The sequence below is a fragment of the Perna viridis genome, chromosome 12, assembly GCF_037379345.1.
Source record: "Perna viridis isolate PV_CMFRI_1.1 ecotype Kerala chromosome 12, ASM3737934v1, whole genome shotgun sequence".
Taxonomy (NCBI): Eukaryota; Metazoa; Mollusca; class Bivalvia; order Mytilida; family Mytilidae; genus Perna; species Perna viridis.
This window is the reverse complement of record NC_142456.1, coordinates 23252858-23270240: the sequence shown is the minus strand read 5'-3', so window position 1 is coordinate 23270240 and position 17383 is coordinate 23252858. Positions and strand designations below refer to the sequence as shown.

Below are 17383 nucleotides of genomic sequence, written 5' to 3'. Positions count from 1 at the left end.
TGAAGTATATTTTAGGTGTTAAAATAATTTACATAGTGAAAGGGCCTGGACTTTTTTGCATCCTAAATGAAAGGTTCTCCATAAGAAAGTGAAAAGTCCTAAATAAGAGTAAATTAATATGGTATGTCCAGGAACTAGGTAGATGAAATTTAAATGGTCCAGCATAAGAAATTGAGGGTCCATGACCTATTGAACTAGTGCAAGTTTCACTATTTTATAACTCAGGGCAGTGTGAGGCAATACAAATTTTGGACATGTAAAATTTTTGAAAAATTAAGATTTCAGGCAAAAAAAAATATTTGTTTTCCCAAATTTTAAGGAGGACATACGATTGGATCTGCGCTGAATACTCATGGCCTTGAATATCCAGTAGGCATACCCTACATAAACCTTACTTAGTGCTGTACCTTAATATTTTACCGACAGGTTGAAGGTCTTGATCTCGACCTCAGTATTCAGTGCTCATAGTAGTAGGGCTTTTTATTCATGGTTCTACCAATGCATGACAAACTTTGTTAAACCTCAGATCAACATTTAAAATTTTGTCACATAATTAAATAACCACAACTGCAATTTGACCGATTATTTTCACACCCTCGTGTGAAGAAACCAATGCTTAATTGGGAACAATAAATAATGGTATTTAAATATAGAATTATTGATCAGCAAGTCTGTCTGCCTCTAATTAACCTGAGTTTTTCCTTTGTGTGTTACCTGGTTTTGAAATTAATGAGGAAATCTTGTTCCTTTCCAGATCAGCGATATTGACATTTTATTTTTGGGGGTTGCAACATTTTCAGCATTCTGATAGATTTCGGTTTTTTAGTTCTCTTGGATATTATTTTAACGGAGATTATACATAAGTCGAAGAAAATTGTAAGGTACATGTATGCTATATTGATTTTTGTTTGTAGTAGTTCATTGTTATCGAAGTTATTTCCGGTAATTAGTTGTATGTAGGTACTGAAATAATATTATCTCGTATAATCATTTTACATATGGTTTTTTTTCCATAAAATTCCTTCTTATTTCTAATATAATTCTTCACAGATTTCATCAATTTAAAAATGCTATAATTAATTTAAAGAATGCATTAGATAAAACTAAAGAAGACCTCAATCATTTTACATTAAAGGGCTGTAAGAGGTACAACAAGAGAACTTTTAACATACTGACTGAGGATGTTTTTAATGATTTCAGACAGTCTTCACTAGTGTTATCTCAAATACTAACAGATCTCCCCTAAATACCACACTGATTTTCAAAATTTTCACAGCACAACAACTTTAAGTAAATTTCCCCAGAATACAAATTAGGGTTTCCAATAATTTCTATTCTGCAAACTCAAGAAAGATAATACACATGTAATTACTTTATGTAATTTCATTAAGGAGGTTGACTTAGGGTAAGGGACATAACTCTTACAAATCATTGGAACGTTTATATTCAGAATTTTACATCAATCTCATGTAAGCATCAAAGTAACATGGACTGCTTTCATTCTGTTTCAAACAAAAGCTTGATAGGCTTTGGTGAAATTGAATATGATACAAACATATCACTGCTTTCAAGGGTTATGTCCCTTAACCTAGGTCTACCTCCTTAAATGACAAAATTCAAATAATTATTTTATTTTACTTTGTACACACATATAAACTGTTACATAATTTTAAACTATTGAAGTCTTTAATCCAAGAAACAGACGAACCTGTCTAAAAATGAACTGTAAATAGATATTTTGATTATGGACTTTTCAGATAGGTTATTGCTTATAAGATTCTGCCTCTGAAGAGGTTCAGTTAAGGACTAAAACTAGTCAGGCATACATTTAAGAATTACCATAGGCACTGCTAGTTTTAGACTTCAGCATTACCTGTTCTATACATGTATAGAAGGTCCAGTTAAGGACTAAAACTGGTCAGGCATACATTTAAGAATTACCATAGGAGCTGCAAGTTTTAGACTTCAGCATTACCTGTTCTATACATGTACAGGTGATTGCTAAGAAATGTTTGAATGTAACTCAAATGTCCTTAGGAATGCCAGCAAATGTTCTCCTTGATTTGATAAATACCAGTAAATTTTCCTCTTGATTTAACTTGTTAATCAGTTTAGTCTTCTTCAGTTCATTATTGCTTTATATCTTCCAACACTGGTATGGATCATTTCTAATATTTTTCACACATTTTCTGTTGTATATGATTACCTTTTTTCCTAATTATGTTCAAGGAAGTGTTATAAATTGTGTTGCATCTTTTGCCCAAAGCTATATAGGCCACTCCAAATGAATTGTATTGTTTATTACAGCACTTTATTCATCTTTGTTTTTGTTCATGCATAAGTCTTAGTTCTATGGTTCTATTCAATTTGGGACATGTATATTTCAGTCTGTCTGATTTAGCACTGTCTGCAAACCCTGTTTCATTACTTGCTTGATTCTCATTAAACTTTATTCAGTGTATTAGATCATGATATAGAGATGTGCTTATTGTCAGGAATTTCTGTTTTCAACAAAATATGTTAAAGACATGTTTATGGACATACAGACATCCAACATGAAAGCATACTGGTATATACAGAGGAAGAAATATGTCCCTTCAAAGCCTTTTCTTGTTAGTTATTTTCTCAAAACAAACATTTCATTCTTTGTGCATCATTAAAGTGAATTTTTAAAATGTTTTTATAAATGGAAGGTTGATAGGATGAAAGCATCAATCATTATTTTTTTTGTATTGATTGAATGTTTTATTTGAAGTAAAAGTCCATATCAAATTCAGACACTGCCTATGGTAAGGTGATTCATGGTGCAGAAAAATGAATAGAAAAAAAAACAGTGCATTTTTGGTCATGTTTGCTATATTTTTGTGACAATAATCCTTTCTGTATTTAGATCTGTACTTTTGAGAAAACCACCCTTTAACCTTTCACTAAAATCAACCAAAACAAACCAAATCAAGAACAATAACTCTTGTAAAGTGCCAATTTCATACACAATCTGTATAATTTTTATTTCAAGAGTGCAAGAACCTAATGAAAAGCTAAGACTGGTTATGTGATCATAATAAGAAATAAAAGTGAGTTTGGTGGGTTTTTGACATGCATGAAACACCTTTTGTCTGATTTTTATAAAGACTGATACTTAAAAGATTTGGCCTCGTGATGGTTGTACTTGAAGTTACTTAATTCTATTGTTTAGAATCATCTTTTAAGTCATCAAATGAAAATTTATCCTCCTTAAATTCCCAGATTTTCAATTTAACAATAATCTATTTGAAAAGTGATCTGTATCGTCCAGGATTAAAGACTGTCCAACATTTGTAATGCATAATAGTCTTCTCTTAATTGGATTTGACTAAGGGGATTTTTAAGGTCCTTGACTACCCTGTCGGGGTCTTGCATGGACACTCTGAGTCTGTATTGGATTTCAATTTTATGATGATAAAATACATTACTGCTCATTGGACACTCAGTCAATTCGACCCATTAGTGCTGAGTTGTTCACAAGGGAGGCTCCAAAGATAAATGTGAAATTGTCTCGCACCTAGATGCAAGTTCTGTCAACAGGCAATTAGAATTCTTATCACATTCAAAATTAACTTTATCCTGACCTAACAAGAGGAATAAAGAATGCACAAAGAATTTATACCATGATGTCCTATGTTCAAAGTAATAGTTTTTGCACACCTCTTCTTCACAGCTGGTTTCACCTGGACAGAAGTTATGCCAGATGATTGGCTAATTAGTCTACAGCTTCTGGCAGTAATTATCAGATCAAATAAACAAGGGATTTGATTTACTGACCAACACACCTGCATTTTTACCTATGATAAACAGGAAGGAAGTGCATTAGGACTGATCGGATTTGCATGTTTTGCCAGTTAAAATTGTAAGAAATTAATAGGAAATATTTATGGATTACTATGGAAAAAAGACTGTCAGAAATTTGAGAATTTATTGTTTTGTGATGTATGAAAATGGATTATTTCTTCAATAAGTGCTGTAAGTGCATTAGTGCCCCTTCATGTTCTTTATGTGTTTGTATGTCCGTGTACATGTTATTTGCATTACACTATTTGCTGATCTGGAACCCAGTTTTCGGATGTTTACTTCTTGAGTTTTTGTAGTTGAACATTCTTAAAGTTGAAAAAACTGTATAACAAGTGATTTTTAGGGTTTGCTGAATTTTGAGGGTTTTTTTCATAATCGAGGTATTTTTCTTTCTAAGCCCTTTAATATTCTTTCTCTAAAAATTTAAGGTGGAGATAGATTTATTTTCTAATAGCCTCCAAAGATAGCATCAATTATCATCTTATGTATATTTTGTGCTATAATGGTTTATGTTCTTTGCATTCTCTTAGATTTTATTTACATTCCCGTAAGTTTCCACTCTGTCTTGTGATTCTTTTTACAAATTAATTCTTTGTTTCTTTTTTTTTTCTTCATTTTTTAGTTAATGATGTTATGTAGATTTTTTTTCAAACTTTGTGCCACATGAGTTTTGTTAATTGAAGAAAATAGTTCTGAGAATTTTAATGCTCAGGTCGGCCACTAAAACAATACTTAATGTAATTAAACCCTCAGTAATTTAGAATTAATGGTAAGGAGGAAATATGAAGTGCCCAGAGATTTTATTGAATGTCACAGGGCTTTTTTATCATCACATTCTCTGCAACAAGTACGGTACTTCTTGAAAATATAGGCTAGTTACCACGCAAAGTTCTCTTTATCAATTTCTTAGTCTTTGCCAACAGTGCTTTCACTAAGTTCAAGCTTTTAGAAATGTTCCTTTTCTCTCTTGCATAAAGCAGACAAAGTACTTTATAAGAAAGTAAGTCAGTTTCTCAAGATAAATTCAGGTGGTATGAAATTTTTACATGTTTTTTACATAAATGCATCACATGTACTACATACCAATGCTCATTTAAATGGATTGTATTATGGGTGCTGGATTTGGCTTCCAATATTTTAGGTTTTTGTGTACTTCTAATGTAAAATTTATTATTACAATCTTGAACTTCCTGTAATGTAAGTATTTGGTTGTAATGCTGTCCCTGCTGAGATGTCACTCCTTGAAACATGAATACAGCATACTGAAATTTGTTATAAATATATATATGATTGATATTTTTGTATTCTGTAATGCATTGTTCCCCTCCTCAAATTTTATTAATATTTACATGAGTATTTTTTAAATCAGTAAAGCATTGTATTTCCACTTATTTATTCCCTGCTGGTCTGCTTTGATCTAAGATTAATGGTTTAAATACCTCCTTTGTCAACACATATATACAAGCCACTAGTAATAAGCAGCCATAATTAGGTTAATTCACTGACCACATAGTAATTCCCAGCTGACCACATGATTATTCCTAAGTGACCACAGTCTTGGTCCAATTAATGTAGATCCATCTTTGACAACTTAATAAAGTAAATTATGGTCAGATTATCTTGTGGTATGAGGTATCCTTGGCTCTACTCTACCTTACAAACTATAAACAGGTTTAAGAAAGAGTAATCAAGGGAACCAAGGTTATAGTGTTAAGAAAAAGAATGCAATTCAGGGACAAAGACCAGACATGGAAAACAGACATACACAACAAAGAACATAAAGTAACTAAAATCATACATACAAAGTAACAAAAGCAAATGAGCAACTCGGACTCCACTAAAAACTGGGAGCATGGACCAGGTGCATCGGTAGGGTAAGAAATATATCCTGTTGCATTTCTTAGTATCCTTTTGTATGCTTGCCATTTTTTGAGCTACTTGAATTCATATTTTCTAACTGTTCTTCCAGACCTAATCAGATTTCAAAATCATAAACTATCTTGAGAACTGTGAACAAGAAGAAGGAAATTATAAAATTTGATCAGTAATCCACAATACTTGTGTATAATGATGTTTTGGGGGTTTCCTTGTTGTTCTTTGAAGATCAATGGGTGGACTTGGCCTGAATTTTCATTCTGGTGGGTTGTTGCATTGTGTCTTTGAATTAAAGTTCCACAAGGGAGGTAACTGGAAACATTGCAGTGCCACAAGGGAGTTAACTGGAAACATTGCAGTGCCACAAGGGATATAACTAAAAACATTGCAGTGCCACAAGGGAGGTAACTGGAAACATTGCAGTGCCACAAGGGATATAACTAAAAACATTGCAGTGCCACAAGGGAGGTAACTGGAAACATTGCGGTGCCACTAGGAAGATAACTTAAACAGTGCCACAAGGGAGATGACTGTACAAGACCACTGAAGCTGAATTGATTACCTTGTTTGGTATGACAGTCTGACTTGTTGATGGTAATAATGGTGTCATTAGCCATAATGATCAACATAAATGACCAGGGATGATGTAGGAATGACAGCTGATGTAATTACCCTTGACAGGAATGTGAAATGGACATTGATAGGCATCCTCATCCAGCTATTTATAGATGTGTGTCCTTTACAGTTATTGGGTGTTTGGTCATTCGATAAGTACATGAATGTACTGGGCTGTTTCCTTTCTCTTATATTTTTTTGTACATGCAGACTAAAACTGAAAAACAACAGTAATGCTGTCTTATTTTATTGTTTTTGTTTCATAATTGCAAAAAGTAAATAACTTGCTTTACTCCTGAATTTTAGACTTTAAAAAAAAACCAACATGATCTAATGTAAACAGTTATTTTTTAATTTGAGTTTCTACTTTATAAAGCTCTTAGTGGACTTGTTTCTCATTTGTTGTTCTGTCCTTTTAACTCTTTCCATCTTCAACCAAAATCTTGAATCATGTTGAGATATTATGTTATAATTTATGAACATGAAACAGAAAATGCACACAATGTCAAAAGGTTTCTTAGTCATTTCTAAAAAGTACATGCTATAATTTCTTTACCAAAAAAAAAAAGAAATCAATTTTTACGCCTTATTCATGTATGCCATACCTTTGCTGCTAAGATTACAACATGATGTAACTTTGGATTTTTGTTACTTCTATATTTAGTAAGTATATGAGACCATAATACCTTTGTCTGGTTATAGAATAAAAGTTGCCAAAAAGGTATGTAGGTAGGTCAAAGCATTTTTCTTGTTTTTTAATTTTTGCTTTTCGAGAATTTAGAATAAGGACATTTTCAAAATTTTAATTGTTATCAAAATTTATATATTACTTTAAAAACAATGTTCTACCTAGAAAGAAATATATTAGAACTTAAATAAAAAGTAGATTGAGACAAAAAAAGCTAGATCTGTTTTTTTTTTCATTACAATTTTGTTTTAGAAATGTTTTGGTTGATCAGAATCTTAAATATAAATGATAAAAATCAGCAATGCTCTCTCTCACGCTTATAATATTTAAAAAAAAAATTATTCGGTATTTGCTGAAAAATTGTAATCCATAGCCAAGAAACTTTTGGCCACTTTTGTTAGAAAATATTAATTGCATGCATTTTTTGGTTAAAATTGACCAAATTACCCCATTTAAAATGTAACATTTTAAGTCAATGCAAAAATGTATACAAGAACTATAATATTTTTTTTTCAACTTTCATGTACATGTAAAAGTCAACAAGCTAATATTTTGACATTATATGGTATTTGGAGACTTTTATTCACAGTTTGTCTGTATTTTTGTCATTAACGAGGAAATGAACAAGACACATAACTACCATCATTAGGTAGTTACGTCACACATTACAGAATATTGTATCATTTCAATTACCTACCCATGTAAATATTCGCCCTCAGGGTTGGATTTTTTTTATTGGACATTGATTAAGCATGAAAATGAATTGGAGAAAAATATTACATGGAAACGCCTAAGCAAAATAATTTAATTTAACCACTTTGTGAGAAGTTTATAACAGTGTTTTATTAGTCTCGTTTATTTATTTTATTGAAAAAAAAACATGATTGGTTGTTTTTTTTCCTAGGATTAGAGAAAAATGGATTGAAGACTTGTATTGTTGAAAAACTACTGAAGGGAAACAGTTGGAAAAATTGGATTAAATGTTTGATGTGAAAAAAAGAGAATTTAGTGAATTTTTCAAATTATTTAAACATTTTATGGGAAGTATCACTATTTTCATTTCAAATAAAATAAAATTTGACATTTATATAAAAGAGGGATTTTTGATAAAATCTTTTGTCAAAACAAACTTATTCATGCTTAATACCTTTGTATGCATTGGAAAGGAAATTTTGTGACAGCGGAACATTATTGCACACAAGGTGTTTTGGGAGTAGCAGGTGGACTTATTGTGCACATATGAAGTCTTCAACAGGTATTAAATTCACAATTTGCTTTTAATACATGACATGCACTATTTGGATTGTTATTTAATTTTAAAGGAGTTGATTATTCCGTCAACAGTTGTGGGGGTAGTTTAAACCATCGACCATTCCTGACAATACCTTATAAACATTGCGCATACCTCCTAAAGGTTTCTTCCTGCGTGTTGTGTTGTATCTATTTTACTTGACGGACAAAGTTGTCATTACCCATGGAATTAAAATACAATAGCGAGATCAAGGCCTCTGATTGATCACATCGTAGTATATAATTTACCAAGATTCATATTAATCTACGATATTTATACGGTAGTATATAATGACATATTGGCTCCATTTGTGACCAAAAAGTCGTAAATAAATCCTGTGGTCTTGATTCTACGATTTTAACTTGGTATTGATCTCTTATACACCGAAGGAACGAGTTTACATCAAAATGTGATTCTGTGGTATTCAACAAAAAGCTGAGAAATATTGGAAATAATCTACATGCTGTAAAACCACGCTATAAATAGCTTTTTCCAAGGAGTGTTCAAAATTGGAAAATATGCTTGGAAATGACCATATGCTATTTTATTCCATAGATCTCTTCATTCCATAATAATGCTGTATTCAAGGCAGGACTTTTTTTCAGATTCCAGAGAAGAATTTTAAATGAGAAGATCAAGCACATTTTCTTAGTTTAAACCTCTTTTACGATTAATTATTCCACCAGAAATAAACTCAGGAGGATGTAAAGTTCACTCAGAAATGATCAAACGCAGCACTGATACATGTACATGCATCTGACACCTTGTTATCAATTTAAACAATTTGAATTGTAAATTGTAATTGTGTTTAAACTTGTGGAAGTGATATCAGTGAAATTTGATGAGTATCAAATATTGATATTTGATAATGGAGCGACCCCTCAGTTTAAATCTGGATAGTCTTCCTGTTAACATTATGTCAGAGAGTGCACGGAAAAAGTATACAGAAGTCTTCACAAAACAGAATCATATTGCTGAAAATGGTAAGTCAATGGTACATAACATAGATGAATCCAATACCAGCGATGGATCCTGGGTTGGGGTTTCTAGGGGTTTAAAATCTCCCTTTTACAAAATTGGGGTAAAAATGAGCAAATGATAGCCTTGAACTCATTTAGGAACTTTCCTTTTTAAAAATTCTGGATCCACCTCTTGGTTGGGGTTTCTAGGGGTTTAAATCACCCTTTTATTGGAGCATCTTATTAATATTGTACAAAATTGGGTAAAAATGAATGATTGAAACCCACTTAGGAACTCCCCTTTTTAAAAACTCTGGATCCACCCATGAATATCCAGTTTACATGGTTGTAAAAGGTGTTTAGATACTGATACTGAAAATGTGATTAAATTCTTTGTTTAATTACTTTCAGGTATCTTTCTCTTCATTGATAGGGAATTCTTAAAAAAGAAGAGTGTGATATTACAAGGCACATTTTTTTTCTCCTAATTAAGTAGCACTGTGTATAAGAATCCAGCAAAATTTAATTCATGGTTGGAGAGCTTACTTATTTTTACTTTTTATATTTTGTTTAAAATGTTATAGTAAACAGAAATTAACATGAGGCTTTTCACATAACACTTGCTCTTAGGAGATAAAAATTTTATAGAATGTACTGCAGAGTTCAAAATTAAGGGAGATAACTCTGTAAATGACACTATATACAATTGAAAATATATCGGATTATCAATATGGATTATCTCTTAAGAGCAGACAGATTGGATTTAATAATTATACATTTCATCATATAAACTTATAAAACAACTTAATAACAAAAATAAAAATGTGTAGCCTTTTTTGGGGGTGTTTCACATATTACAGAATTTGTGTGATTCTTACAAAGACTATTACTTAAATACAAAATACATCTGAAGCCTGTCTAAACCAAACCCCCTTTTAGACTGATTGATTTGTTTGGTGCATGGAGGTGTTTGGTTTCAGGTTTTAAATGTATTGAAATTAATGACCACTGTAGACGAAAATTAGATTCGACAGATTTCTGGTTAATTCAGAGTTCAGTTTGGGTGGGTTTTACTGTATTTGTTGTGGCTCCAAAATTGGATAGTCTGAGTCACATGTTCTATAAGGGAGGTATATATTGACTTCAATTTGGACTGTATTAACATTTTTTTCAGTCAGGCCTTGTAATGCCTGTTGAGTTTGCAGGGCTATATTGAGTTCATATCTAGGAGTCTCTTCTGTCTTTTTCTGAAATTTGCTCCAGAGATTTTATATACATTTCTGTAAAAAATGTTGTCACATTCTCATGAAATTTGTTATCATGATATTTCATGAACTTTTGAATTGTGTTGTACATTGTATGCAAATGAGAATATTCAAAGAATAGGATTCTAGAGTAGTGCCAACACATTTTATGGTTATTGTGTTTGCCTTTAAAAATTAATTAATTGTAAGTGTATTTAGTCGTTTGTCTAAGAAGGAGAGAAGGTACACAGAGTATAAATCCATTACCCATTATCCCATGAACTGGAAATATGTTGGGTCCTTAATTGGCAAGTGCAGCTTTTATTTTGGGGGTGGACAGTTTCTTTCATTTTATTAAACTTTCCTCCTTAATTAAATTTAAAGAAAAAAGATTCTCACCAACTTTTTCCAAGTTCCAATCGCCCCACTGCAGAGATCCTGTTCTCCTTTGTCTTCATTCTCCATTGTACCTGTATTGCTTTTGATCAGTAGAAATCAATACCATTTCACATAATTCATTTTCTAATGTTTAAAGAAAGTAATAAGCCATTCAATGAGCTGATTTAATCATGTCTCTATTCTGATAAGGGAGATAACTCCAATTCAAATCTTTTATTTAAGATCTGAATTTGTATGCACATAGATCTATCAATATTTGATTTTTGAGAAGTTTAAGATTACGACAGATTATTGAATTTAAATTCAGACACAACAAAGGTTTATATTATTGATTTGACCTTGAGTAACCATTTGACACGGTGGTGAAAAAAAACTGGGCCGTCCTACGGCAGATCTCAGTGTAAAGTATGAAAAGATATTGAAGTGGAGTCTTTGTTTGTGGTGGAAATAATTTGGAAAAATGTCAACTGTTGATATATGAGAATTGTTGGCCTGAAATAATGGGGAACAATTTATAACAAATAATTTAAAGCAATAAATTATTCCTTTGAAGTTCTCATGTAGGCCTTTTTTAATGATAAACTTCCCAACGATGAAACAGTGGGATCATGACTATAAGGATAGAACTGTTTCTGTACTGGGGATGAAGATAGCAATGAAAACAAGCTACAGAGGCTGTTTCTTTTCAGTAGATAATATAGAGATTTTACTTTACTTACAAAGATTTCTGAGGAACCTCCTTCATTCATAAATCATGTTCACATGCACTTTAATTATGGAGAATTCTGAGAGACTAAGCAAGTTGTGCCTTAGGGCCATATTTCTCTGTACATTCCTATGTATTATTGTGTTTCAGTAACAAGGATATACAGCAAAATATTGTAAGTGACCTTAAGTAAGCAAATTCATGGTCACTTTAGATGGGTAGCCTTTATAAACAGGTTAAATTTATATAGGGAAAGTTTAAATTTACATAGGGAAAGTCTACCCCGGACTTGACTTTTTATGAGCAACTCGGCGGGTGTTTCTAGAAAAGCAGAGGACACTTACCCTACCGGTGCACTGGTCCATGCTCCCAGTTTTTTTAGTCCGAGTTGCTCATTTACTTTTGTTACTTTGTATGTATGATTTTAGTTATTTTATGTTCTTTGTTGTGTATATCTGTTTTCCATGTCGGGTCTTTGTGTTTGGATTACATTCTTTTGATTACCGCTATAACGATGGTTCCCTTGATTACTCTTCCATAAGTTTCTCTCAAATTTTTAGCGATCTTTGATTATAGACGTTGCTGATTGAATGTCATAAAGATAGCTTTGACAGTATATATTGAAAATTAGATGAAATGGGTAAGTTAGTTTTTGTTCTTTCTGTATTCTGTTGAATTTTGCTTTGATCTTGGTTCATACATGTATATGAAGTTGTATCCTCGTTTCTATAGTGTATTGAATATTGCTTGGTCCTAAAGGGTGTAATTTTGCAATAAAGATATATTGGAAGAACCACCCCCTCAAATTATAAATGTCAGTTTTGGAGTTCTTGGATTTGTTAATAAAAATACCAAATTTTAACTCCAGAAATTACGGTAATTCTTTACAAAGGGTGATGATTTCTAAAAACAGGGAAGAAATGGATTATAGAGAAATGATATAAATGTTCAGATTTGTACTGATATACAGTTACTCACATGACTAGTAGGATAATTAATTGGAAAGAGTGAATAACCCAAATATGATCAGGGGTACCGAAGACCGCCTAGATTTAACAAGTGTGCGGAACTTGTTCTGGGCATGAATTAAATCTAACTGAGTTGTTGGCATGAGTGATCATATTTTGGTTATTCACGATAACCAATTGATAATTATATTTATTATATAGATTTACTTGATTATTTGTTGCTATTTTCAACATAAATTTCAAATTTTGTGAACAGCGGATTGATTTCAAAGTTGTGACATTTTGGTGGGAGAAAGTCCAAGAGTGAAATTACAGAATTAATAACACAGTATGAATTAATGAAATTTATTATTCTGGGAACATTCGATAAAACACTGCTACCTATATAATAAATGTTATTCATAGTTTCTGTGGTGAATTTATTTTTCACTTTTCGCCATGATGTAACAGTGAGTGTAAATCATATTGTATCCAAGAAAATAAAAAGGTATCCCAGATAATAATAATTTGGTAACTCCAAAAATAGCTGCAGCCTGCCCAGTGGTGTACGTATTTCCTTGTTGTTAATTGAAGACCCATGGGGGTGACCTTGAACTGACATTTTTCATCCCATTGAGATGTTGTCTTTTTGACATATTCACAATATCCATTCCTTTTGTATTTCATACACTGAAACACCGTCATTAACACAAGACTAATCGGACTGTTGAATTGAGAAACTTTGTTCCTAAGATTATTAGCAAAAAAAAATGGATATCAGTGTAACAAATGCTTCCACAGTATTTTATCATAATGTCGTGTCCACTTAGTACCTGTTCTAGATTCCGAGGTCATCTGCCTAAGGTCTCCAGACTGAAGACACAATATAAATCTTTTATTTTGATACCATATATTTAATATGATATTACATTCCAAATGTAATACAAATAAAATTAATGTTGTAAAAATAAAACTACTGATATATTTCTCACTTAAGTATATCCTAGGGACAAGTCTACGAAATTAGATCTATCCACAAAATTAAATTTGAACCTCTTTAAAACCAACCAGGTGAAGAAATTGTACAAAAAAGAATATTACAAGTAATTATGTTGTATTTATGTATTTATGGCCTCTTTGGAGATGGGTTACATAGTTTTATTGTCGGTGCAGGCTTGTTTGAGTGTTATAAATACTGTTTTCTAAAGGGTATTGTTGATTGCATGGGAAGGAAGAACTAAATAAAAGTTGCAGTAATATAAGAATATTACTGTTTTTAGTTCTTAAACTAGGACAATTTGTGCACAGAAAGGTAAGATTTTTAAGACTTAAGAAGATGTATTCTATTTTGTACTTAACATTTTTTGTCTTGGTGAAGTGGTTTACAATTGTATACTTTAAAATATTTATCTTTTGGTCTTTGTTGTACACAAAAAAATAGAGGGGGCAAAGTTTAAAAAAAATTGTTTGTAGGCGAAATTCTCATTTACTCTTCCTACAAAATTCAGTCTTTATAATATGGTATATGTGAGGGCTCCCATTTACATGAAGTATTTGTGAGTACATGAAGTATTTGTGAGTACTACATGCAAGTCAAATTATTTGCTACATTGAGATGTACATTTTTTATGTGCATGTGAACAATTTTTTGCTCATTGTAGAAAGTATGAATGGAATTTCTTGCTCACTTGGATCAAATACAGGTATTTGCTAGGTTGTTGGGCATTCAGGTACATGTACAAGATTGTTGGGTTTAGGTGTAGTGCATGTTGTCTGTCACAATGATATTTAGGTCATAGGCTATGATGAGATGTGTAATATTGTACTGAAGAATTTCTACATTGCAAAGCTATCTGAATTTTTAGGGATTATTTTTTTTTGGTGCCTTTTTTTTTAAAAAATCCTCAAAATATGAGACATTGCAGTATACTTAGCAGTAACACTTGTTTAAATTGAGTACCAGATAAATTAAGTGTTTTTCTTTGGAAAAATCAGGCAGTGTCCGAGTCATGGTAGGAAAAAATGTAAGGTTTTCCATTTAATCTTATAAAAAAATGTTACCTGATTTGGCATTCATTTCTTTTTTAATTGTCAGTAATTTTAGGTATAAATTATATGAACATCGAAGGGAGATAACTCACCATTTTCATAACACTCTATAGTAACTTTGAAATTGCTTTTCTGCATCTTCTGACACTTTAAAGAAGAAATTAATGCCATTTCATCTTCAAAAGACCATAAACTATGTCCTGACATACATAAATATGTATGTGTTATTCAGAGCAAGATGCATTAATTTTTGGTTTTGCCTGATATGTACAGATTCCAGTACTGGTACATGTTATTTGGTATAAAACTTTGTAGGATCTTTTATTTGTGTGTTTCCTTCTTGGTTTGTCAAAATTCTGCAAGTTTTAGGAGTTTCAAAATCGTTGTTTTCGTTATAGCTTTTTTTTTTAATTTTAAAAGCAGAAGATTTTAACGTTGGTACTTCATGAACTATTATTATTCACCAATTTTATAAATTATGGAATGATTGTTTTATTTTTTCAGTGTATGAGAAATAACCTCAATCATGTGGTCCACGCTAAATAACTGCACCAGGGACAATTAGATTATTTCAAATAGACTGAAAAAAGTGTGATGTAAAAACTATGCATAGTTATGGCAAGCTCTGGCATAATGTATGGGTTGTGATATGAAAACTCCATCATGTTTGGTCAATAGTTTTTTTTTACTTTAAAACACAGGAAAAAGTTTGTATGCTGAAAATTTTTTTTTTTTGCTAATTGGTGGTATTCATCTCTGAAAGCTGAAAAAATGGCAAAATAAAGGAAAGTTGGAACTACCTGAAAACATTTAGTACTATTTTTAAAAAAGACAGCTGACACATTTTCTTGCTTTGTCAATCTGCTCATAATAGGGGCACCTGAAAAGAATATTACTGACAGTTAAGTTCCAAAGAAAGGGCTTAAAACTTCTCAAAAGCTGTGGTGGGGGAGATAATCTAATCTCCAGTTAATCTTCCATGTAATTATTCATTTAGATAACAATCTCAACAACCAAACCCAATTTGACATCTTAGGTGCAATCTTTAATTTGGTGAATTCTTCGATTTAACAGATGGCCAGGGGTTTTAATTTCCTTTATACACTTCAATTCCACCTTCTATTGAAAAGTACATGTCTTTAAATAAATGAAATTCTAGTCCTTGGGAGGTACTGCAAACTGTTTTTTATTACTTTGATTGAAAAGTACATGTTATTTTGAGAGTGCCCTGATATCAAGGAAACAACTAGACGCAGTGTCAAGAAGAACAGTTCTTTTGTTTGTTTCTCTGTCATGTTAAAGGCATGAAATAGTTCTGTGCAGTTTTTTGTCGGCATATTTCTGTCAGATTGATTTTCTCTTTAAAAGTTTTTTGATACATGTGGTACATGGCCTGTCAAAGTAATTATTAAGCATTTTTTATTTTCAACTTCTTTAAAAGAAACATTTACTATGAAAGTACTATTATTCATGGGGTACCAATTTTCATGGTTTGGTTGGTAGGCTTAACCAGGAAATTTGGTTCCCAAAGAAAAGAAAATTGCCATTGACGTGTATACTGAAAACCTCAAAACCACAAACTCAAAAGTCTCTTCCCTAATCCACAGAAATTGGTATCCACAAATTAAAGAACTTTCACAGTATACTGTACTGGGCAGATCCAGTAATTCCAAAGAGGGCAGGGGTTCTCCAGTGATTTTTCAATTTAACTATAAAATCAATAAAACTTTTTGAGCTTAATGTGGGAGGGGGGGTTGCATCCCTCCTTTTGGATCTGTTGTTTGTTTAACATGGGGACCTGTTAGTTGGTACATGACCTTTTTTGTTTGAGATTTCCTGTGATTCTTAATAAATATTTTCTCCTTTGTTGTATTGTGTCCTCCTACATGTATTTTACTCCTTGACTTTATATATGGCCATGGAAGGTTTTATTTTTAACGAGATTTGCCAGAACCAGATTAATCTATTCTTAGAACCTAGCATTGAAGTATTTCAGGGGAATTTCTTTTCTCTTCCAGTAAACCCACACGAAGACCAGTCGCTCCTGTGACAATATTTTTTCTAATCCATCAGAACAATAGTAAAGACAAGTTGGATTGAAATCTTTACCTGTAACGTAAACATTCAATATTTACTTTGTATAACATAATTGAAAAAGGTACTAGTAATGTTTACAAAACTTTGTATGTATGTTAGGTGATTTCAACAGGAGTCTTTGAAAAATTACACTGAAGTATTAGTCTGACTGTCATAAAGCAATGCATGAACAAGTTGCAGGATTTTGAAAAGGAAGGGTGCTGGTGAATGTTTTAAAAAAAAAGGGGGATGCTAGGACATTATTTGCCAATTTTTGTCAATTTTACACAGGAAAATGACAAATTTTCCAATAAAAAGGGGGTCCCAACCTCCTGCACCCCTGGATCTGCCTCTGAGTAGTGTTATTAAGACTTGGTCAGGCACATTTGGAATATGGTTTATATAGAGATACTGTTCTGAGTGTTTTATTGCATAAATGTATTTACAAAATCCTTTTGTAGAATATGATATCATATCCACAATTTTAAAAAAAAATTTTAACATGAGCATTTTGTTTGATTTAAAGGCGTGTCCCATCCAGAGAGTGAAATCATATATCTGTTTAAAATGCATTTCTTCAAAGAACTTCTATACATTTTGTATGTTTAGGGACTTAGCTAACCCCACCCAGTGCTTCATAGAACTGGTTTGTATACATACTGCTGTTAAGATTATTTTATTTTTTCTAGTAGTATTTCCCTTGTCC

At 31.8% G+C, this 17383-nt stretch overlaps 1 protein-coding gene across 9 annotated transcripts in view; it reads left to right on the top strand.

The window, feature by feature from the left end:
- Positions 1-17383, top strand: part of LOC148601738 (kazrin-like) — a 62192-nt gene that overhangs the window by 6686 nt on the left and 38123 nt on the right. For 2 of the 9 annotated variants that reach the window (XM_088556670.1, XM_088556676.1), the window contains exons 1-2: positions 711-881; positions 7911-9280. The exons of 3 other annotated variants lie outside the window; for them this stretch is intronic. In XM_088556670.1, coding sequence (XP_088412796.1) covers positions 9166-9280 — 115 coding nt within the window. In that variant the 5' untranslated portion in view covers positions 711-881; positions 7911-9165. Of the gene's footprint in view, positions 1-710; positions 882-7021; positions 7048-7910; positions 9281-13702; positions 13865-17383 lie in introns of those variants that run through there. 4 more of the 9 variants (XM_088556663.1, XM_088556665.1, XM_088556664.1 and 1 more) reach the window with 4 other exon arrangements.